General features: G+C 50.4%; 1 protein-coding gene across 1 annotated transcript in view; it reads left to right on the forward strand.

The window, feature by feature from the left end:
• TRHR (thyrotropin releasing hormone receptor) overlaps window positions 1-21,287 on the forward strand; it is a 37,239-nt gene extending 15,952 nt beyond the window's left edge. Inside the window, exons 2-3 of the mRNA XM_054985902.1 lie at window positions 20,438-20,824; window positions 21,279-21,287. Of these exons, the coding sequence (XP_054841877.1) occupies window positions 20,438-20,824; window positions 21,279-21,287 (396 nt within the window). The remainder of the gene's footprint in view (window positions 1-20,437; window positions 20,825-21,278) is intronic.
• The last annotated feature ends 1,504 nt before the right edge of the window (window positions 21,288-22,791 follow it).

A 22,791-nucleotide genomic window follows, 5' to 3' on the forward strand; every position in this document is an offset into this window, starting at 1 on the left:
GAACTACAGCTGGACAGGCCTTCAGCAATCAGCCAAGGCAGGGAGGCTGGGCAGCCAGGGAACAAGGCACAGCTGGTGCTGGTCAGTGGGGCCAGATCAGCTACCCCAGCTGCAACTGCTTGGTGCAGCCCAAGACCAGGCTGGAAGAGGGGTGGGACAGTAGAAGGAAGCCCTATAAAAGCTGGCTGGGAAGAGCCCTGGGGTGGTGGGTGTGAGTGAGGAGTGATGATGTGGAGTGAGAACGGTGCAATGCAAGAGTGGAGGTTTGGAGGAGAGTTCTGGAAGGAGGGGATGAAGAAGGACACAGGGGGCAAGCAGGCCAGGTTGAGCAGGCCAGCGAGTGGACTGAGAGGGAGTCTGGGTGAGGTATACCGCCCCTCCTTCCACAGAGCAGGGTCCTGCAGCATCCCTGGCCCCCCTATGATGTCAGGAGCAGACCGCCCAGTGCCACGCCCAGCGGCAGCGGCGGCAAGCCCTGACAAAAAGTATGGGTTAAAAGGAATGATTTATGTTGGTGCCTAAAGGAAAGTAGCATAGGAGACAGGCAAGTCTCACGGGGGAGGGCATTCCAAAAGTGAGGTGCCACCACTGAAAAAGCTCTGTCTCCTCATCTCTGCAGATGGGGGCATAAAGAACAGGGCTTGTGAGGAAGAACTTGGTTTGAAGACTGGACAGTACTGGAGAAGGCAGTCCTTCAAGTACTGGCAAGACCAAAATGTACTTTTAATTGACATGACTTACAAAAGTTCAAGAATTATTCCAGCACCTGATGACTGTTGAAGGTTCAATAAATGAATGCACAAGGAATTTCAGTTGTGTACTGTGCATGACATGTCATCTTCAGGGATAAGCACCACATGGTTCTTGCTAAACTTGCCCATGTGACGAGGGGAAACATCAAATGAAGTTCTCTTAGTTTTTGCTTGCTATGTACTTGCATGAACAAAGGTGTGCTGTTATTCCAAAAAAAGAAGGCTGAAATTTTGGTGCTTCTCTGATTTGTAACTAATGCCTGTTCCAAGGTTTTCTATACACTGCTGTATTTTTGGCAATATATTGAAAAGCTCTATCTAAATATTCTCTTCAAGAGAGAACAAATTACAAAGTAGTACAAACACAGTGTCAGCTTTAGTGCTCCATGGAAGAACAGGTGGAATCAAATTAGTTTGGACTTTTAGCAAATCCATTTGATGGGAGAAAAGCAGCCTTAACTTTCAAGGCCATGTAAGACCACAGAAGACAACTGCCATGACCCTAAACCAGCATCAATATCTGTGCTGGCTGCTGTGTATCACATAACATGGATACGTGCAGCTTTGCTTGTGTCGGATGTGCCGTTTGGAGAGAGGACAGGTGTCCTAAACTTCACCCGAAGCTGCCACAATTGTGTTTCTCTACAAATTGAAAACAGAAAAGAAACTTGGATCACTACTGCCCAAAAAAACAGAGCTCCATGCCCTTCCCTCCAACACATTACTAATTGTATACCACTCTCAATGGATGTGAAGCTTAACACAGACACATAGATCCAAGAGAGTGCTCTCTACCCCAACGAGCATACAGTCGAGGGCATGATATATCCCAATAAAGCTTTATTTGCCCATTTATTCATTTGCATTTGATGAGGATGGAGGGCTAGTTGAGTGGTCCGATCCACATATTTTAAAGTCTTTAGAGGTGTCAGATAAGTTTGTATCAGATGTGTATTGGCTATTCCTTGATGGAGCTCAATTCCCAGGAATGCAGGGACTGAATTCAGATGCGGACTGAGGCACATGAGGAAAGGAGACTTCCTTCCACCCACAGTGGCCCCAGGGAGACAACATCTGCCTGGCTGGGAAACTTAAGTGTACACTGGTTCCTCAGCAGGGCAAAGAGGATTCCACAGTGGCTGTTTCTGGTTGGGAGTTAAGCCCCTTCATGGGGTTGCCAAGCCCCAGGTAGGGCTGAGCGTTCTCCTGCAATAACAATTTTTCTCCAGATGACAGAGATCAGTTTCCTTGGAGGAAATGGCAGCTACAGATGGTGTACTGTATGTCATGTATATATGCATATTGACTAGCCCCGTGGCACAGAGTGGTAAGCAGCAGTACTGCAGCCCAAGCCCTGCTCATGACCTGAGTTCGATCCTGGCGGAAGCCAGGTTCAGGTAGCCGGCTCAAGGTTGACTCAGCCTTCCATCCTTCTGAGGTCAGTAAAATGAGTACCCAGTTTCCTGGGGGTAAAGTGTAGAGGACTGGGGAAGGCAATGGCAAACCACCCCGTAAAAAATCTGCCAAGAAAACGTCATGATGAGACGTCCCTCCATGGGTCAGTAATGACTCGGTGCTTGCACAGGGGACTATCTTTTATGTATGTATATTATTTATTGTCCACCTTTCTCAATGAGACTCAAAGCGGATTACATAGTGTGAACAGTGTGAGTCAATATGATCAATAGCTCAAACCTGCAATAACTTGGCAATAGGGCAGTGTTTTCCAACCAGGGATCCATGGAAACCTGAGGTTCTACAGGACATCATCAGGGGTTCCATGAGACATCATAGAATAAATAAATAATTTTTTTGAAATACCAGGAAAAAATCCAAATAGCCATCGAAATATCACTGTTATTTAAGTTATATTTAATTGTACTGCATCTGTGTTCATTTTGTATTGTCACTGAGCATTGACAATGAAATGACAATAATTTACAATCCCTCCCCACCATCGTTTTCTGTCCTGTTAACATTTTCATAGGTAGGGGTTCCTTGAGATTTGAAAAATTAATTTAAGGGTTCCTCCATGGAAAAAAGGTTGGGAAATACCATAACAGGGTACATATTGCAGAAATTTGAATACACCCAGAATCTAATACTGAGCTAAAAGAATGCTGAAATAAAGCATAAGCAAAGTATAAGTAATTAGCCATGGCATATTAAATGATGCAGAAGCTATTCAAAAGATACACAGTAGTATAGTCCACAGCCCTTGCCCATTAACCAAAACATCTCTCAGAACCATTTCCTAATAGTACTGCCCTCCTACCTGCATAAAAAGCCCTCCTGAATAATTCAGATTTTCATAGTTTGCAGAAAGCCAGGAGAGTGGGATCTTTCCTGACCTCTTCAAACAGGCCCTTCCATAAGGTAACTACTACAACAGAGAATGCACATGCTAAGTTCCCTTCCCTCCCTAAACTCCATCCTCCCCAGCAGCCACCCCCAATCTCCAGGAATTTCCCAAACTGGAGTTGGCAACCCAAGATGTACACCTTGGTTCCAATCTGAACTGAAGTCAGAGTTAAGTTCTCAGCAAGGAACTCCAGGTACACTAATCTAAAGTCCTTCTGGCTGCCATATGAATCATTATACTTTTTGAAGCAGCCATTCATGGTATGCATGAATGTCAAGGAGAGGAATTATGTCTTATGCTGACCCTCTTCTACCCAGAGATAGACTGTGACAACCTTGGCAGATAGAGAAAAAGTATCAAGGCTTTCTTTCTACAAAGAAGAATGGCCCTTGCAGAAGCACTGCAAACACTTTAGCTTCATCAAACTGTGGTAACCTTGACCTGAAGTAGCCTGGAATGGCTAAATAGTGATAAGTGGATGAGGAACAACTGACAGTTGTCCCATGTTCATCCCTAGGAAGGCCTTCACAAGAGAAAAGAGTCTAATTAGATAAGACTGTTTAATTTGTAAATAGTAACCACAGGGGGCCCAGGCCAGGCCATAATGTGTGTGTGTGTGTGTGGAGGGTCAACTCTTTCAGAACACATGAGACAAACTTCACGTGAAGAGCACTTGATTGGTCCCACAACCTCTGCTGGGAATTGTAGTCTGTGGGCCAAGCTACACATGACGAATGACACTTGAACAGCAAGTGTATTTCTCCCTGTTCACTTGCCCTCCACTCAGTCCACTTGCCGTTCAAGTGTCATTCGCCATGTGTAGCTTGGCCCTAACTTCCCCCTTTCTAAGCAAAGTGGATTTTATTGCAAAGAACAGCCGCTCAACTGAAGAGATTGTCTTTCGAAGAGATTCTCTCAAAGAGAGACTGATTCTCTTTCAAAAATCCAATCAGCTGATTTTGCTTCAGCTCAGAGACTGGGGCGGGGTGGGGGGAATCTCAGCTGCAATTCCCTGCCCGGAGAAGAATAATGGGAGGGACAGATTTCTCTCTCACTCGCAAAACATCTCAGCTTTTTTCCTGTCTCTTGTTACGTTGTCCCCCCACCTCCATCCCAAGTTCTCAGAGGATTTCTGAAAGTGTGTGTGTGTGTGTGTGTGTGTGAAACTCCCCCCTCCCTCCCCAGCTGAGAATCTGATGGTTTTTTAAACTACAATTCCCAAGGATCATTGCAGGATCCAACACTTGCCCATGAGTATCGTGTATTTTGACCTTTAGTGTTTTGCTTATTTCAGTCCCTTCCCACAGGACTGCTACTTGCACTATGTGTGCCTGTATGTTTCCCCCAGTGGGGGAAATAGCTGCTGGGGAGGTATTTAAGATCAGGAAACTAGGTCAGAGGGAAAGGGTTAACCTTCCCCCGAGTGCACTTGTGAATGAGGAAGAGGGAGGAGCAGGTAATCGCACCTTCCTCTACCTCACTGCAGCCCCTCAAGCCACATAGCTTTGTTAGTCCATGAAGGTCCCACAACTTTAAGAATGAACTTTCCTAGGACTGGAAGAGATTGCTATGCTGATGAGAACACAGCAAAATAATCTCCACACTCCTTCCTCTGGATCCAGCTGATATTAGTTTATGTACATCTCAATTTGGCGTAAAAATGTGCAGTAGTATGTAGAGTAGCAGACTGGGACCAAGGAGACCCAGGTTTAAATCCCCCCTCAGACATGAAACTCCTATGAAAACCTTTTCTTTAATAACTAATTAGAAAATCTGCAGTCTCTAGAAGCACTATGCCAAACAAGGGAATTACTCTTAGACATGCAGAGTGTTTGTCTAATATAAAGTTGTTAATTAGTAAGGAGGGCTTGACCTTTTTCTGAGCTGACAATTGTAAGTATGAAATTGTAAGGAAGTAGCAATTATAGCCCTGCGCTAATTGGGAATACTGTACACATCTGAGTATCTTAAATTTCAATAGGAAAGCTCTTGTAGCATAAATAAGGTGGCCTTATGGGCTGAGGGGAGAAAGGATAAGAAAGGCTCTCTCTTTTCTAAACATCACTTCTACATGCAAATATTAAGAGCTTTCTTAACAAGGACCTTTCAAACTGTTTACTGAACAAAAGCTCGCTAGATGAATGGACTTTGGAGTGGTTTTAAGACAGCCTGGAAATGGTTCAGGTGAAATTTTTCTGCTGTTCCTGAAAGAGTGTTAATGAGCATAGGTAGAATGGATGAGTTTGAGGCACTTCAGTCTTGTTTGTAATTTTCTTTACTAAGGATAATTTGTACATGCAAAACAATGGGAAGAGCATGAGTCAGGTTAATTCCCAAGTGAGTAATGAATGGCCTCCAATGTCCTGCTGACCTGGTCCAAAGGAAATAGAAATCACCAGGCACCCCTTCTGAACCAGCACAATCTATGACCTATCCAAATATACATAGCCAAGCATTATGGACTTCCAGGTGCTTGTCTGCCCTTTGGACAGCTGCAGGAGCAGGCAGGAATTGAACAATCAGGGCATTCATTGAGTCCCCCATAGGTCATCATAGCACAGGCAAACATATGAACATGTGAAGCTGCTTTAGACTGAATCAGATCTTTAGTCCATCAAAGTCAGTTTTGTCTACTCAGACTGGCAGAGGCTGCGCAGGGTCTCAGGCTGAGGTCTTTCACATTGTGAGTTTCTCCGTCAGCAGGGGGCGCCGCGTCCGTCGGGTCCGTTGTGGCGGGGGTGCGGTCAGCACAGCCGGCGGGTCCGGGGGGGGGTTGCCCCGCTGCTACCTAGGCCGGGCAGGCGGCCTGTCTGCTGGCTCCAGGGGTCTCAGCTTCCCTTTTGATTGGCCTCAGATGGCCCCAGGGCTGTTAAACCGTGTCTGGCAACAGGTAAGCACAGCCTCTGGGCCCAGGGATGGTCCTTCCCTCAGGACAGCCTCCCTGTTTCTCCTCCCCGGCCAGGGAGCCTCTGACCCCTTTTATCCCCTCCCTCGCTAGGGGCAGCCCCGCCCCGCTCCCCAATTGCCAGCGCCCCAGGTGAGGCTCATTATCTGTCCCAATGCCGGCAGCAACACCTGCCTCCAGCCTTTCCGGGGTGGGAAGCCTGGTGCTCCTTCCTCCCGCCTCCCAGCTGCCATTGGGCGCCCTTCCCCCGTCTCCCTGGTGGGCGGGCGGGCCGGCCTATCGCCTGCCGACGCCGGGGCCGGTTCCCACCCCCTCGCTGCCTTGTGGCCCCGGGCGAGGCTCGGCCTCACAAGCGCGGGCCTCGCGGCTGCACCGCCTCGCCTCTGCCGTCGTCGCCGCCACCGCATTGGGGCCGTCTGCCCTGGCGGCGTCCGCTCCGGCGGCCGCCCAGCCTGCCGGTTTGCTTCCCCCGGGGCGCTTCCTCCCGCCCGGGTTGCTGCCGCCACCGCCTCCTCCGCGGTGCCGCGACAGCGCTTTGCCCGGCCGCCGGGCCGGCTGCCGCGGCCGCGGCCGTCCGCCGCCGCGCCTGCCCCGGCTAGGTGAGTTGTGGGGCCCCTGGAGCCGGGGGGGGGGGGCGGCGGCGAGGAGGGAAGGGAGGCTCATCCCCGGACACGCCCTCCCCCTTTCGCTCCCAGATGCAGGCGGGTCTTCCTCGTGCATTCTTGACAGGAAGTCGGCGTTCCGGTGCAGGTGCCCTGGTCGGTGTCTCGTCACAAAACTGAAAGGTAAGAGCGACATATACCATCTAAGTATGCGGGCATTGTGGTCCTTCATCCGCGCCATCCACAAGAGGGGGGCATGGTCCGTAACCAGGGTGAAGGGGTTATTGGTGAGGTAATACTGGAGGGCCCCCACCGCCCACTTGACGGCCAAGGCCTCCTTCTCCACCGTGGCATACTGCCGCTCGGCCTTCTGCAACTTGCGACTTAGGAAGAGGACTGGCCACTCCACCCCGTCGATTTCCTGAGAGAGCACAGCTCCGAGCCCCGTGTCCGAGGCATCAGTGTGGACGACGAAAGGCTCATTGAAGTTGGGATTGTGGAGGACCGGGGCGTTGGACAGGGCCCCCCGGAGCGCCCGGAAGGCCTCATCGGCCATTGCCGTCCAGGGGAGCTTGGTAGGCAGTCCTTTCCGGAGGAGATCTGTCAGGGGGCTGGCCCGGGATGCGAAGTTCGGGATGAACTTGCTGTAATATCCGACCAATCCCAGGAAGCGTCAGAGCTGCTTCTTGGTGGTCGGACGGGGACAGTCCTCTAGTGTGGCCACCTTCTCGGGGACCGGTCTCAGCACGCCGCGGCCAACTATGAATCCCAGGTATTTGACCTCCTGGAAGCCCACCCGGCTCTTCTGCGGGTTTGCCCGTAGGCCGGCAGCGTCCAGGGCTTGCAGAACCCGGCGAAGGTGTTGCATGTGGGAGGGCCAGTCGGGGCTGAAGACGAGAATATCGTCGATGTAGGCGGCGGTAAACCCCTGGCACTGGGCTAATGCCGTGTCCACCAGCCGCTGGAAGGTGGCGGCCGCCCCGTGTAGCCCAAAGGGCATCATGCGAAATTGGAACAGCCCCTGGGGTGTGGCGAAGGCTGTCTTCTCCTTGTCACCTTCCGCCATGGGCACTTGCCAATAGCCCTTCGTCAGATCCAGGGCTGTCAGATATCGGGCGGTGCCCAGTTGGTCGATGAGGGTTTCCGCCCGCGGCATGGGGTAGGCATCAAACTGCGCGATGCGGTTGACCTCCCGGAAGTCAATGCAGAAGCGGACGGATCCGTCGGGCTTCGGCACTAGCACCACAGGGCTCCTCCGTGGGCTGCGGGAGGGCTCGATAACCCCGAGCTGGAGCATGTCAGCTACCTCGCGGTCTACTTCATCCCACTGCTTCCGGGGCAAGGGCCGCCAGGGTGCCCGGACCACCCGCCCCGGCGGGGTAGGTATGGCGTGGGTCACCGTCGTGGTGCATCCCGGGATCCGCGAGAAGCTGTGGGGGAAGTCCCTCAGCAACTGTTCCACCTGCTCACGCTGTTCCGGGAGGAGTGCTGGGTCTAGCGTGGGGGCCTCCGGGGGGCCCCCCCGGGGGGTCCAGGGCAGGTTTCCATCGGCGGGCTCCAGGGGGTCGGCGGCGAGTTGACACGCCTGCGGCTCCCGCTCCCGCCACGCCTTGATGTCATTGACGTGCAGCCTCTTGGCTTGTCGCCGCGAGGGGCCCCACTGGACCAGATACGTCAGAGGGCCCAGCACCCGAGTGATTGTAAAGGGGCCCCTCCAGGGGTCCCCGACTTGTTGCGGGCCAAAGACTCGCCGGTTGACCAGGACCTTGTCGCCTTCCTGGAAGGTGCGTAGCCGGGCTCCCTTGTCATATCGCTCTTTTTGGGCCTCCTGGGCCTCAGCCAGATTGCGTTGAGCCGTCTCCCGGGCGAGCTGGAGGCGTTCCTTCAACTCCCGCACGTAGTCCGGAGCCGCTGTTGCGGGGTCGTCTCGGGGGGTTGCCCATTGCTCTTCGACCACCCCCAAGATGCCTCGTGGCCGCCGGCCGTACAACAGCTCGAAGGGGGCGTAGCCGGTGGATGCCTGAGGGGTTTCCCGCAGGGCGAAGAGGAGGGGATCGACCAGAAGGTCCCATTGGTTTGGCTTGTCCCGTGCCAGCTTCCGCAACATGGCTTTGATGGTCTGGTTGAGGCGCTCCACCAGGCCGTCGGTCTGCGGGTGATAGATGGACGTAAAGATCTGGCGGATGCCTAGGGTTGAGCAGAGCTGTCGTGTCAAGGAGGCCGTGAAGGGTGTCCCACAGTCGGTGAGGATTTCCCGGGGCAACCCCACGTGGGCGAAGAACCGCATCAGTGCTCTAGCGACGCCGGCCGCCTGCATGGACCGCAGGGGAATCGCCTCGGGATAGCGGGTGGCGTAGTCAACCAAGACCAGTAGGAACCGGCAGCCGCAGGCCGTACGTGACAGTGGTCCCACGAAGTCCATGGCCAGGCGGTCGAAGGGGGTCTGTACGAGCGGCAGGGGCATCAGTGGGGCTTTGGGGGCCGGTCGGGTGGAGGCTCGCTGGCACACTGGGCAGGAGCGGCAGAAGGCCTTGACGTCAGCAGCCACGGACGGCCAGAAGAAGTGGGCCAGGACCCGGGCCAACATATTATTGGCCCCCTGATGGCCGGCCCAGGCGTGGTCGTGGACGTAGGAGAGGACGGAGGCTCGGAAGGCCTGCGGGACCAGCAACTGCCGGGTCTCAACCCCCCGACTGGCAGTCAGCCTGTACCAGAGGCCCATTTCCTTGACAATTCGGGGGTAGCGGCCAGCCCTCCGCCCGTCCCGGATGCACCCCTCACTTACCGCCACAGCATCCTGGAGGGACTCGAGGGTAACATCAGTCGCCTGGGCCTCCCGGAAGGTGGGATCGGCACCCCAGGAGGGTGGCGAGGGATCATCAGGCGATGCCGAGGTCCCGGCACGGGGCTCGGGGTCAGTGGTGGCGGGGAGGGCCTCCGCTGGCGAGGTCTGCAACCGCACCTCCAGGCCTGGCGCATCTCGGCCCAGCAGTACCGGGTAGGGGAGCGCGGGCACTCGGGCGAGCTCCAACTCCCACTCCTGTCCTTGGTATCGCACCGGAACTCTCACCACCGGGTACTCTTCTGCGTGTCTGTGGAGGCACGCAACGGACGTGCGCTGCACGACGGGCAGGCCCTCAGGCAAGAGCCTGGTCCGTATCATTGAGACGGAACTGCCGCTATCTAGGAGTGCCGACAGCCGCCGGCCCGCAATTTCAACGATGACCAGTAGGGGCAGGGGCCGGACCGCGCGGGTGGCCAGTGGTAGGGCTTCCTCCCACCCTGCATCGCACTCCATTAGGGGGCAGTCCCTCATCAGGTGGCCCCGCTGTCCGCAGCGAAAGCAGGGCCCTCGGTCGGCAGTGCTGGCAGGGGCCGGGCCGCCGGGGGCCTTCGCGTTGGGTGGTGGTGGTCGCGGCCAGCGGGGCGGGATTCCGCTGCTGCTAGGTTTGGCCCCGGTGGGGGGAAGGGCAGCGGAATCAGCCCCCAGGGGTCCACGGGGCCCTACCCGGGCCCTCCCTGGGGGTCGGCCGTCGCGCCCCGGTGTAGCTCCGTCCTTGTTGGGCTCCCTTGGCTCTGCCGCCATGAAGTTTTCCAGGAGGGCCGTGGCCTCCTTGAGATCGGCCGGCTTGCTACAGGCCACCCAGTATCGTGCCTTGGCTGGCAGAACGTTCAGGAGCTGCTCCAGGACGACCTGATCCGTGATGGCCTTTTCGCCCGGCGTCTCTGGCTTGAGCCATCGGTAGGCCAGGTCCCGGAGGGTGGTTACGAACCCCCGCGGCCGATCACCCTTGTTATAGCTCAGGGCCCGGAACCTCTGGCGGTACGTGTCGGGGGTGATGGCGTAGCGGTCCAGAATGGCCTCTTTCAGCCTCGCGTAGTCGGCCGCCTCCTCCTTTGGGAGGGCCTTGAGCGCGGCCTGCACTTCCCCGGTCAGGTAGGGTCCGAGAATGAAGGCCCACTGGGCGGGGGGCCACTGGGCAGCCTCCGCGGTGCGCTCAAAGGTTTCCAGGAACGCGTCCACATCATCCTCTGGCCCCAGCTTGGTGAGTTGGAACGGGGCGGCCCTATGGGGGCCCCCCGGGCCAGCCGGGGCTCCGGCGCCGCCTTGGGCGTCCCTTAAGGTGCGGCAGACATCCCGGAGGAGGGCTGCCTGGGCGTCGCGCTGTTGGGCCACGATGTCTTGCAGAATCCGCCCCTGCTGCTCCGTCTGCTGCGGGGTTATGTCGCGCAACAGGCGCCCCTGTTGCTCGGCCATCCACTGCCCGAACTGGGCAAAGTCAAACGAGCCGCTGGGGTTGGCAGGCGCTGCCCCTCCGCCTCCTCCTCCCTGGTCCATAGCTGTCGTGGGTGTAGGCGGTGTGGTGGTGGGTCCCGGAAATGTTGGCGGACGGAGGAAAGACCGGCTGCTGGCCCACCCCGCAGGCGTGGGTAGGTAGGGGAGGCGCTTCACTAGCGGTTGAAGGCCTGCATTCTCCACCACGTTGTGAGTTTCTCCGTCAGCAGGGGGCGCCGCGTCCGTCGGGTCCGTTGTGGCGGGGGTGCGGTCAGCGCAGCCGGCGGGTCCGGGGGGGTTGCCCCGCTGCTACCTAGGCCGGGCAGGCGGCCTGTCTGCTGGCTCCAGGGGTCTCAGCTTCCCTTTTGATTGGCCTCAGATGGCCCCAGGGCTGTTAAACTGTGTCTGGCAACAGGTAAGCACAGCCTCTGGGCCCAGGGATGGTCCTTCCCTCAGGACAGCCTCCCTGTTTCTCCTCCCCGGCCAGGGAGCCTCTGACCCCTTTTATCCCCTCCCTCGCTAGGGGCAGCCCCGCCCTGCTCCCCAATCGCCAGCGCCCCAGGTGAGGCTCATTATCTGTCCCAATGCCGGCAGCAACACCTGCCTCCAGCCTTTCCGGGGTGGGAAGCCTGGTGCTCCTTCCTCCCGCCTCCCAGCTGCCATTGGGCGCCCTTCCCCCGTCTCCCTGGTGGGCGGGCGGGCCGGCCTATCGCCTGCCGACGCCGGGGCCGGTTCCCACCCCCTCGCTGCCTCGCGGCCCCGGGCGAGGCTCGGCCTCGCAAGCGCGGGCCTCGCGGCTGCACCGCCTCGCCTCTGCTGTCGTCGCCGCCACCGCATTGGGGCCGTCTGCCCTGGCGGCGTCCGCTCCGGCGGCCGCCCAGCCTGCCGGTTTGCTTCCCCCGGGGCGCTTCCTCCCGCCCGGGTTGCTGCCGCCGCCGCCTCCTCCGCAGCGCCGCGACAGCGCTTTGCCCGGCCGCCGGGCCGGCTGCCGCGGCCGCGCCCGTCCGCCGCCGCGCCTGTCCCGGCTAGGTGAGTTGTGGGGCCCCTGGAGCCGGGGGGGGCGGCGGCGAGGAGGGAGGGGAGGCTCATCCCCGGACACACATCATCTACTATCTTATTCTGGAGATGTCAGGGATTGAACCTGGGACCTTCTGCATGCCAAGCGACAGCCTCTCCCCAACCACAGTTGGTGGGTTACATTTTGACCAGTGGGACTGCATGACCACTGTACAGTTGCAGAGAGAGCTTCAGAGTAATTCTGGGTATTCATGGACACAGTCCAGGATAAATGAGATATTTCAAAGTTATTTTTCATTCAGTGATTAATTTAACACACACCCAAATTGATACCCCAGTCCAGAGGCGTCATATTTATATGGGAACTCCAACATGTCCACACACAAAAAACCCTACGTTTCCCCATTCACTGAAATTTTGTGCTGGCTATAACGAGATAACATGGCCAAGACACCAGAGAGCATGGGATGACTCCCCCATTACCTTCAGTTTTCTCAAAAGGCAGCCCTCAAGGGAAGGCATTTACAGTACAGTAGAGTGGGCCAATCCCCTCTGCTGTGTTCCCAGGAGAAATCTAAACCTCTGAGCTGTTTGTAAGGGGTGGGGGGTAGGCTACTTGCCCTATTCTAGGATCACAGCCCAAATCCAAAATACACTCTACCCCATGAACTGCCTTTTGAGAAAATTGAAGCTGTCAGAACAGCCAGTCAGGGATCTCCTACATGTTGTCTAGTCCTTAGATAATCCTTAGATAATCCTTAGATAGTCCTTAGATAATCAGCCCTGATGATCACTCAAAAGCCACTGCCTATTCTACACCCTGAGGCAGTTACCTATTGTCTATGACTGTTGTTGATGTACAGCATGATCTCCCATCCAGAATTGCTTAGAAATAAGCTAATATAATATTTAAGGGGATTTTACATTGAGTATATGGGATAACGAGAAGGGGTAAGCAGATATCTCAATGAGGTATACTATATATGATATATAACATAAAATAACGGGTTAGTGGATCAGATTATACATTATAACATAATATGTGGTTGTGCTATGTGGTGTTGTGTGCTGTGCTACATTGGTGGCATAGCATACAGCATATATATAATATATTATTGTGATGTATACTATATTGATAGTGTATTTGATGGAGTATATGCTTAAAAGAAAAGAAATAGAATAAGTTTAAAGTAAGAGATAGGGTGATCCCTGCTATCTATTATATTATATTGGTATGTTATATTGATATGAGATACACTATATTGATAGTAGGTTTGCTAGAGGCTATGTAAAAGAATAAGAATGTGCTTAGAATAAGAGATATTATGATTTAAAGCTGGTAGGAAAATATAAATGAAATAGATTTAAGTAATAAGAAGGGTTAAGGGTTGGAAAGCTGTCGGAAGTCAATAGGGAGGGGGGAGGGAAAGGGTGGGGGACAGAGCAAGGGCAAAAAGTGCGATTATTTGTGTTAAATTCGGAAAATTTTCTTTTGTTTTTCCACTCACTAATAAAATTTTATTTAAAAAAAACAGAATTGCTTAGAAATAAAGCAGAGAAGTAATGCTAAGCTTATGTTGTTGTAGGCCATAACCTTCTCCTTATAGGATAGAGGTTGTAGTACATTGGGTTCTGCAGATGTCTCTGTGCAACCAAAGAGGAGGAGGAATACATCCAGCTGGCTCAGGTTCCAAGTTACTAGATTTTAATTAGGTGTGCATCTCTCCAGTCTTATTCTAAACCCCTCCCGACTCCACATCCAGAGAAAAATAGAGGAGTCATTCGTCATTTGCTCTCACCAACATGGATAGATATGCCAGTCTGGTCAAACTCTAAAACATCTCATTAAAGACTCTTCTTCAAATAAATAGCCCTAGACTTTACCTGATCACATCGCTTGTCTTTTGCTTGGCATGAACCAAGTTTAATGTTGTTATATAAGGGCAGGATGACTGCTATGAGACAAAAATGCCTAACTTACAAAGTCTGTCCCTAGCTTTCTTTCTATGATGACAGTCAAAATAGAGTTGAAATAATCTGAATGTTTCCAATTTTTTGTCCAGTATGACAGTCTCCTCTTGTCCAGCTGATAGAAAGGCAAGATGGCAACAGAAGGGGACAAATGAATCTTCCTGGGACGGTGTTCCAGAGTTTTGAATTTCTGCCAAGAAGGCCCTCTAAACTCCGAAAGTGTGGACACCCAAAGTAGGGTCTGCAAAAATGACGACAGTGATCTGGTAGGGTAGATTCATAAGGGAATGTGGTGGTGGAGAATGCCCTCAAGTCATAGCTGATTTAGGGCAAGAGACTAACAAGTGGTTTGCAATTGAGAAAATGATCACAGTGTTCAAAACTACCATTAAAAATTACTTGACAGTCATCCCTAGTTGCTCTTATTTAAGTTGCTCTTATTTAAGAGGCTAAGAAATAAGTCTGGTATGGGGGCGAGGTCAGGAAAGGAGAGAAATTCAGCCCTCTATTTAAAATCATTCTGCCTTTTAGGTGGGGTCAGCTAATAATGCTAGGGAAGGTAGAAGGCAGTAGGAAAAGAGGAAGACCCTAAATGGGATAGACTGAATGAAAGAAGCCATAGCCAGGACGGGCACATCCATGGAGGTGGTGCCAGCAGCCGGCTCGAGCACTGAACTCTGAAGGAGGCACCATGCTGGCCACCAACAGCCCCCCCGACCCAGAAGTGGGCCATGTCCCTGCTCGCCTCTCTGCCCCTTTGCCACTGCTGCCTGCCTCTGCTCGGCTCTTGGCGAGCCGGGTGACCAGGCGGTGCGGCAGCAAATGGGGAAGCGGGCTGCCTCCCTACCCTTTCGCCGCTGCCACCCCACCTCAAATGAGGGGGACACTCCTGCATGATGACATCACAAGTGACATTGCGCAGGGCACAGGGGTGAGGGGCGCAAGTAGGTGTGTTGCCTCCGGCGCCAGAAACCCTGGCACCGGCCCTGGCCATAGCCTCCAGTTTGCAAGATCTGTTAATGATAGGATGTTTTGGAAGATGTTAATTCATAGGATTGGCATAAATCAGAAACGACTTGAGAGCACATAATACACACAAGACAGTAATAGATTAACATGTTGAGCTTAAATCCTATACTATCTGTTAAGTAACTCACCAGGCTTTAAAATGAGATTTCGTTGAGTACGGGGAACAGAAAGGATAAAATTAGATCCCATTCATATATTTTCATAGTCCAAGAGAATGTGTCTTGGCTTATCTGGAATCATCTGTTTTGCACGTACTTTAATGAAGTATATATTATACTCGGACCATACTTACCATCTCTATTGTGTGGGTATGCCCACCTGGACCACTGAGTCTCCTCCTCCTGAGATGTCAAAAATCCTATCACATGTTTACAGGAAACATAAAAACATATAGCTAGAAGGTACACCAAGGGGCATCTAGTCCAATCCCCTGCACAATGCAGGAAATCAATAGTGGCCCTATTTCCCTCTGTGAAACATTGGAAGGTGTTAGCTTCAAAGCGGAATCTTGTCACTTTTTCCATTGTAAACACCTGGTCAAAAACTGACTTCAAGAGCGCTGAGAGTACATCTACATTCCGTTCTTTTGTCCAGCCCTCTGCCATTATGCTGTGTAATAAAGTTCCACCTCAAAGTACCATTTGCTATTATATTAATGGCCAGCTCTTCATTCCTAGATAAATGAAGCACTCTTGATTTAGTGCTAAAGAAGACACTGAGTTCTTGGTAATGAGTATATCAGATTAAAATGATGTTTCTCATTCTTTGGGCTGCTTTTTCAATAAGGGACACGCTAAGATCAAGGAGGCTCTTTACTGGCCACAATTGGGTAATATTATGCGAGTGCTAAAATCCCGAGCAAGCAAAAGACACTGGTACAGGGTGACTCCATTACCCTTTATGTAGTCATCATGACATATTTTCTCGCTGACCCTTTATGTAGTCATCATTTGCTCACTGACCTGGGTTACGATGGTAATAAAACAATTTCGATGACTGAAAACCCAAAGAATGCTTTTCTGGTTTTTTTTTAAAGAAATTCATTATCCACCAAGTGAACAATTATATGTATATTTATAGTTGTTCACTTTGGTACATAATTTTCTTTTCTTTTAAAAACAGAAAAGCATTTCGCTTGTTTTCAGTCATCAAAATTGTTTTATTACCATCGTAACTAAGATCCGCTAGGAATGAGACTCGTTCAGATCACTAAAAACCCACATACATCTGAAGTTGGGAAGAGAACGTCCAAAATGGAGAGACCCATGCAATCACTCTAACTAAGAGGTGCTTGACATTTGACTGAGAACTTGATAGCTGTAGCTGAGTGCTGGGCAGACAGAGATTTAGCTACATTTAAAAAAACCCTAAACTATTTTCATCTGCCATAGCCCAAATAATAAAAACTCTTTGTGGCCCTAATAAATTTATATGGGCAGAAGCTTTTGTGTCCCAGAATTCACTTTGTCATTGCACAAGGCAAATATAATACATTGGTTAGACTGCTACTAGAGCCTTTCAGAGCTATCCTAAGCAGTTCCTCCAGTCTAAACCCATTGATTAGGATTGCACTCTTTGTCTTTAAAAAAATAATTTGATACTCACATTGTGACTTAATAGTTGTACCAAAAGAGCTGAGGCTATTTTAAGTTAAGATTAGAGATGGGCACAATCCAAAAAAAATACCGATTAAGCCGTTCGTGGATCAGGGCTGCTGCCGAACCCAGGCCACCGATTCTAACCAATCAAGTCCCATTTCCGATCCGAAATCGGGAAGGCCAAAGCAGGAGGGCACCCCGCTGTTTCCAGCGATATAGGAATGGTGGTAGGTGGCAGCGGCCGCCAGGCCCGGTGGGCAGGGGGAGGGAGGGGACATTCACACACACACACACACACACACACACACAGAGTAGAGGGGGGGAGTTTTTAACCCGGCAACGAGCCGCCTCCCCTCAGGGAAGGGACATTCCCAGGGCCGGATCTACGGTTGCCAGCGCCCAGGGCAACGGTAGTCAGGCTCTTGCGCAGGCGTGTGCACGCCTGGGTGCCCCCCTGCCCACGCAGCAAGCTGGCTGTCCCGGTGCACTGCGGAGCTGGCGGCAGCACAAGTGGCTTGGTGGCTGTCCGCGCCATTCACCTGCCCTGCAAGACAAGGAGCGGCCGGCTTGCCCACACGCCCCTTGTCCTGGGGAAAGACGAACGGCGTGGGCGGCCTCCCAGCCACACGCACTGCCTTTTGCCTTTCCCCAGGACAAGGGGCGGCTGGCTTGCCCACGTGCCCCTTGTCCTGGGGAAAGACGAACGGCGTGGGCGGCCTCCCAGCCTCCTGCGCTGCCTTTTGCCTTTCCTTTGTGCCCATGGCTTCAGAACATCGCCTTCCCCCTCCCTCCCCTGGGTTGCTGCTCCGTGATTGGAAGGAAGCCTGCTAATCAAGGAAAGCTGGGCTTCCATTCCTGTTTCGAGGGCGACAGAAGGAGGGCAAACACAGCTCATTCCCCTAACTCCGTTGCCCCGGGAATAAATTACTGGCACCAGAGTGTCTGCAATTCTGAACAGAAACCGATACATCCAATCGAGTCCCGAACAAGCAAACCCCTGACTGCTAGATCGGTTGCCGTGGATGGAACCGATTAGCTGAGTCACGATGGCGCAAACGCCAAAATCGGGGTTTTTTTGAAATCATAATTCAGATCGTGCCCATGTCTAGTTAAGATTCATCCATCTTTTTGGAATTTCACTTTAAAATAAACAAAAATGGTAGGGGTGATGGTCTGAAGCTGGTTCCTCCCAGTTATATATCCACCTGATGCATTTCTATTTCACTCTTTCTCTAAGGAGCTCAGAGTAGTGTGCATGGGAGTCTCATCCTCATTTTATCCTCACAACCTTGTGAGAGGGGTAAGGGTGAGGCCAGCCCTTGGTCATCCATGGAACTTTATGAAGGAGTGAAGATTCGAACCCAGATCTCCCCAACTTACTGTGAGATTGCCAATGTACATATAATTTAGCCATATTCTAAAATTCTTGCAGGCAACTGGGCTTTCAATAGCAAGATTTGGGTCCAGTAGCACCTTAAAAACCAACTAAATTTCCAGGCTATGAGCTTTTGAGAGTCATAGCTCTCTTGGTCAGATTCTTGAAAGCTCATACCTTGGAAATCTAGTTGGTCTTTAAGGTACTACTGGACCTGATTCCTGCTCTTCTACTGCAGACCAACATGGCTACCACCTAAAACTAGACCTTCAAGGTAAGTTGTCCTTTGTACGTTTTAGCCTTTCTTCTTTCCTTTTAGAGGGATTTTTTTTTAAATCAGATATGTAATTTCCCCCAACTCCATGGTGCTGTTCATGGAGGTCATCTGAATGTTTTAACTAGCCTTTATAGTTTATTATTAACTCACTATAGAGTCTGGGCCAACCTACAAGTGATGAATGACACTTGAATGGCAAGTGGATTGAGTGGAGAGCAAGTGGAGGGCAAGTGAACAGGAAGGAATTCAGGCACAGCAGCAATTTCTACCGGTGGTGACATTTCTTTTGGAATCAGGGGCCCTATGAACAGACTTGGGGATGTGTTAGGAGGTGTACAAATTTTTTTAAAAAGCGTTGGTTCTTATCTCATTTCAGAGATTGTTTCATTTCAAGAACATCGCCTTCCCCCTCTGGTTCTTATCTCATTTCAGATTCTGATTGTTTAATATCCAAAATGATGTCACCTCAGGAAGTGTGTTTTCTATTAAATCCAGAAGTGTGTTTTCTATTAAAACTTCCTTCTCCCATCCAACTGAGATGAAATTCTCATTGCACTCCTGGTCCACAGGAACCTTTCCCCCAAACTTTAATAAGACAGAAGGAACTGCCTGTTTTATAGCCTCCAAAACTTTTCACTTGCAGTATGTGAGCAAGTTTTTTGCTTCATTTCAAAAATACTCAATTGAGGTGATGGAAGTCTATTTTTTCCTCAAAAATGGAACGGACAAGTGAGGGGAGTTGAACTCTGCCCACTTCCCAGCATCATCTCATGCTACACTCTGTTTCTTCCAACAAAGGAAATAGAGGCCCCGTCAAACGCTGAAGTAGGGGCCATAGGTGAAGCCCAAAAGAGTACAGGTAAAAATAGAAAACGAAACCCTCTTTTATTCCAATAAGAAATAAGTTTAAAATTCCATTTCAAAATTTTTCCTCAGGAGAATCTACACAGATATATTGCACCACAGGGAGAAAGACAGAGAGAGAAGCTTTTAAAAAGTGTTATAGAATTAATATATTTTACTAAACCATTAAAAGGGCAAAAAGGAAAACAGAGATGCACTAGACAACATGGATTTTATTAAATAAGTTGTGAGTTGACAGTTAATAGCCATGGTGTTCAGTAACACTTGTAATTTCTGGACACTTTTTTCAAAGGGAGCCCCCATGTGAATTTTACAGTCATTTACAATTGTTTGATCAGGATGTTACTAAAGCACATACAAAGACACCTGTGAACAGCTCTGCCTAGCTGGTAAGCCTGCCTATGCTAAATGCCCCTGCCCCACTACCTATCACTTCCACAGTCTGAGCATGGTTACCTCTTCACACAATACAGACTAACCAGATTGAACCTTGGTCCCAGTTGTGGCTTCTCCTCAGTTCTTGCACAAGTGATGTTCAATCATGATCAGACACAGAGAGAGAGGTTAACAAAGGGAGAATTTAAGGTAACAAGAACGCAATATCAACTGAAATGCTGCTTGCAACATGCCTTCCACTGAGAAAATAGAAGCAGGAGCTCCCGGTCTTGTTGCACTTATAAGCACTGTTGGGATTTAAGTCAGTGCCACCCAAAATGGCTGCCATGGCAGCTGAGGCCAATCATGAATTGTTGGGAGGTTGCAAGTGGATTACTTCTGTGATGTAGGCAGCCATTTCTTACTGAGTACTCCCAGCAGACATATAGCTGATGTCTCCTGGGTTCTTCTGAAGCAGCACTAGCAGGGCTGCCAACTCCAGGTTGGGAAATTCCTAGAGATTTGTGGGTGAAGCCTCGGGAGGACTGAGGGCCAAGCTACAAGTGACGAATGACACTTGAACGGCAAGTGAATTGAGTGGAGCGCAAGTAGACAGGGAGAAATACACTTGCCGTTCAAGTGTCATTTGTCACTTGTAGCTTGGCCCTGCATTTGGGGAGGGGAGGGATCTAAGCAGGGAATAACGCCATAGAGTCCACTTTCCAATGCAGCCATTTTCTCCAGAGCAACTGATCTTAGTAGTCTGAGTTGTAATTCTAGGAGATCTGCAGGCTCTGCCTGGACGTTGGCATCCCTATGGTCCAGTGAGATTGAAGCCCTCCAGGACTGAGTATTTGCTTTCAGGAAGAGAAGCTTTGGGGAAGAAGCAAATGGGGGTCTGAAAACTCAGAAGCAGGTGCCCCTGTTCCCATGGACACCCCACTGGGGATCTCTGCATTAATGGCTTGCCCTGCTGCTTTCCTGCTTTATTCATTTCAGATGCTGACAGGTTATACCTTTCCATTTCCCCCAAGGTCACCAAGATGCTGGCTGTGGTCGTCATTTTGTTTGCATTTTTGTGGATGCCTTACAGGACCCTGGTGGTCATCAACTCTTTTCTGTCTAACCCTTTCCAAGAAAATTGGTTCTTGCTGTTCTGCCGAATCTGCATTTACCTAAATAGCGCCATCAACCCTGTGATTTACAACCTCATGTCCCAGAAATTCCGAGCAGCCTTCAGGAAACTCTGCAAATGCCAACAGAAACAATTGGAAAAGCCCACCAACTACAGTGTTGCCCTCAACTACAGTGTCATCAAGGAGTCCGATCATTTCAACACTGAACTGGAGGATATCACCATCACGGATGCTTATCTGTCCTCTGCAAAAGTGTCTTTTGATGATACCTGTGCATCTTCTGAGGTAAGGGACCTCTGCTAGTTAAGAGTCTTTTGCAACATAGTGCAATCTGTATTCTGCTACAGTCAGGAGAGACCTTGGAGGGTCCATTTCTTTATAGCCTCAATTCTCACGAGCTGTAAAATCTTACTGCATAGGTCTTGGAAACGTTCACTCATGCTATTTTTATTATTCAGCATGGGAGTGATCTCATTCAAAATCTCATCCTTCACCATCATAGATCACTGTGTATTATTTTTCCTGAAATCTTTTAAAGCAATGATGTATAAAATCTGCTAGGCGGGAACTGATGGTCAATAGCGTTCACATATATTAAGAGGTGACAGAAATTACCTCTTGATTAATGTGGGAATTACTTTTTTTTAAGCTGGTATTGTCAAAAGATAGGAAAGTGTTGGACTTGTGTGAGATGCTTTAAGTGTGCTGATATCTAAAAAATTCTCATTTCTCATTTCAGGTGATGTAAAGATGGAGAACAGTTATGTCCTACAGCGTGGCTGCTGCTTCTTCCTTATTTGATCTCATAGAGTTACCCAGTTCTGAACCATTCTGGGTATCCCCCCCCCCAATGTGATCAATGAAGATTCCAAAGGCTGAATCTTCTCACACCATCTGTCATTAGGTGATGCTTGTTTTACCAAGCTAAGAGGCAGAATTATATACATGGCTACTCATGTGACATTTGAGCATAAATTTCTGTATCATCCACTATATATAGAACTGCCCCACTGAATCCTATAGGGTGACTTCAGAATGTGGTTTTAGGGTTGTAGCCTAGGTTTTAGGGTTGACCCCAGTAGAAGGATGTAAGTCTGTTTTGGATGGCGCTGTTAATGTCACATTTTTCAGAGTGGCATCACCCGTCGTGAGAAGTCTAAAAGATTTGATGTGTGACTTGTATGTGCTCTTTTTGTGTGTGCTTCCAGTTCCACCTCCCCCTATAGCAAGATGTGCCAGTTCTGCTTGCATTAGATGTTTAGACTCTATTTATGTGTTACCTGTAATAGCACAGGACACACTAGAGATCTAACTGTACATTTCCTTTATTGTGGTTTCTCCCCATGTTCCCAGACATGCACAGGGAATTCTGTACTGAAATTATGTAATTCTGTAATTACCAGGAATGGGGGGCCGATTCAGATTGGGGCTCATTCGGGTTGGTGATTAAGCCTTCCCCCTGCTTCGCTGTTTTCCTGAATGGCTCAAGGGAGCTGCTATTTGCCCCATTCAATAAATTTACATGTAGCTCATTTCCTATCACACATCTTGTTCAACAGATCTCAAGGCAGACACGGGAAGGACACTTAACCAATGTAATGTATTGTTAGGCTCTGAGATATTGCCACTTTTGTGTACTTCTGATTGTGGTGGTTGAAGGACACCAGTCACATCAGTGGGGCTGGTGACATAGTTAGTTCCCACATTCATCATGGGAGCCAATGAAACTTTGAAGGGAACTGGGGGAGTCATCACATTACTGTCCTGACTCACATGATGGCTGTCTTTCACACATTACTTACTAGCAGAGGTCGCATGCCCGCAGCCACACCACAATGGATTCCATGTGACTACAGGAAATGTGTTCCAAGCCTCCCATATTTTGCCACCAGTGGAGTTAGTATGTCCTTCTTTCACATCTGCCTTGCAAGTCCAAAGGCAGAAATGCAAGTCCTTCATACATCATCTTCTGTCTTTTTCTCTTAATACATAAAATGGGTCTCAGAGGTGGTTTGAATCTTATGGACTGTGTTTTCAAAAGGATACGCAAGCTACAGGGCTGGTCTTGCATCTGAACCGTTTTGGGATTAAATTTTTGACTGCTGTGTCAATAGGAATACATTAATGTCAAATAATGAAAATGCTTGCTGAAGTACAAACTGAGTGGGGGGGAAGATACAGATGGAAAATATGCTGTTATCTGTTCTTGACATTTCAAAATAAGAATGGATTCAAACAGTGGATTTCTAGTG

Source organism: Eublepharis macularius, chromosome 7, assembly GCF_028583425.1.
Source record: "Eublepharis macularius isolate TG4126 chromosome 7, MPM_Emac_v1.0, whole genome shotgun sequence".
Lineage (NCBI taxonomy): Eukaryota > Metazoa > Chordata > Lepidosauria > Squamata > Eublepharidae > Eublepharis > Eublepharis macularius.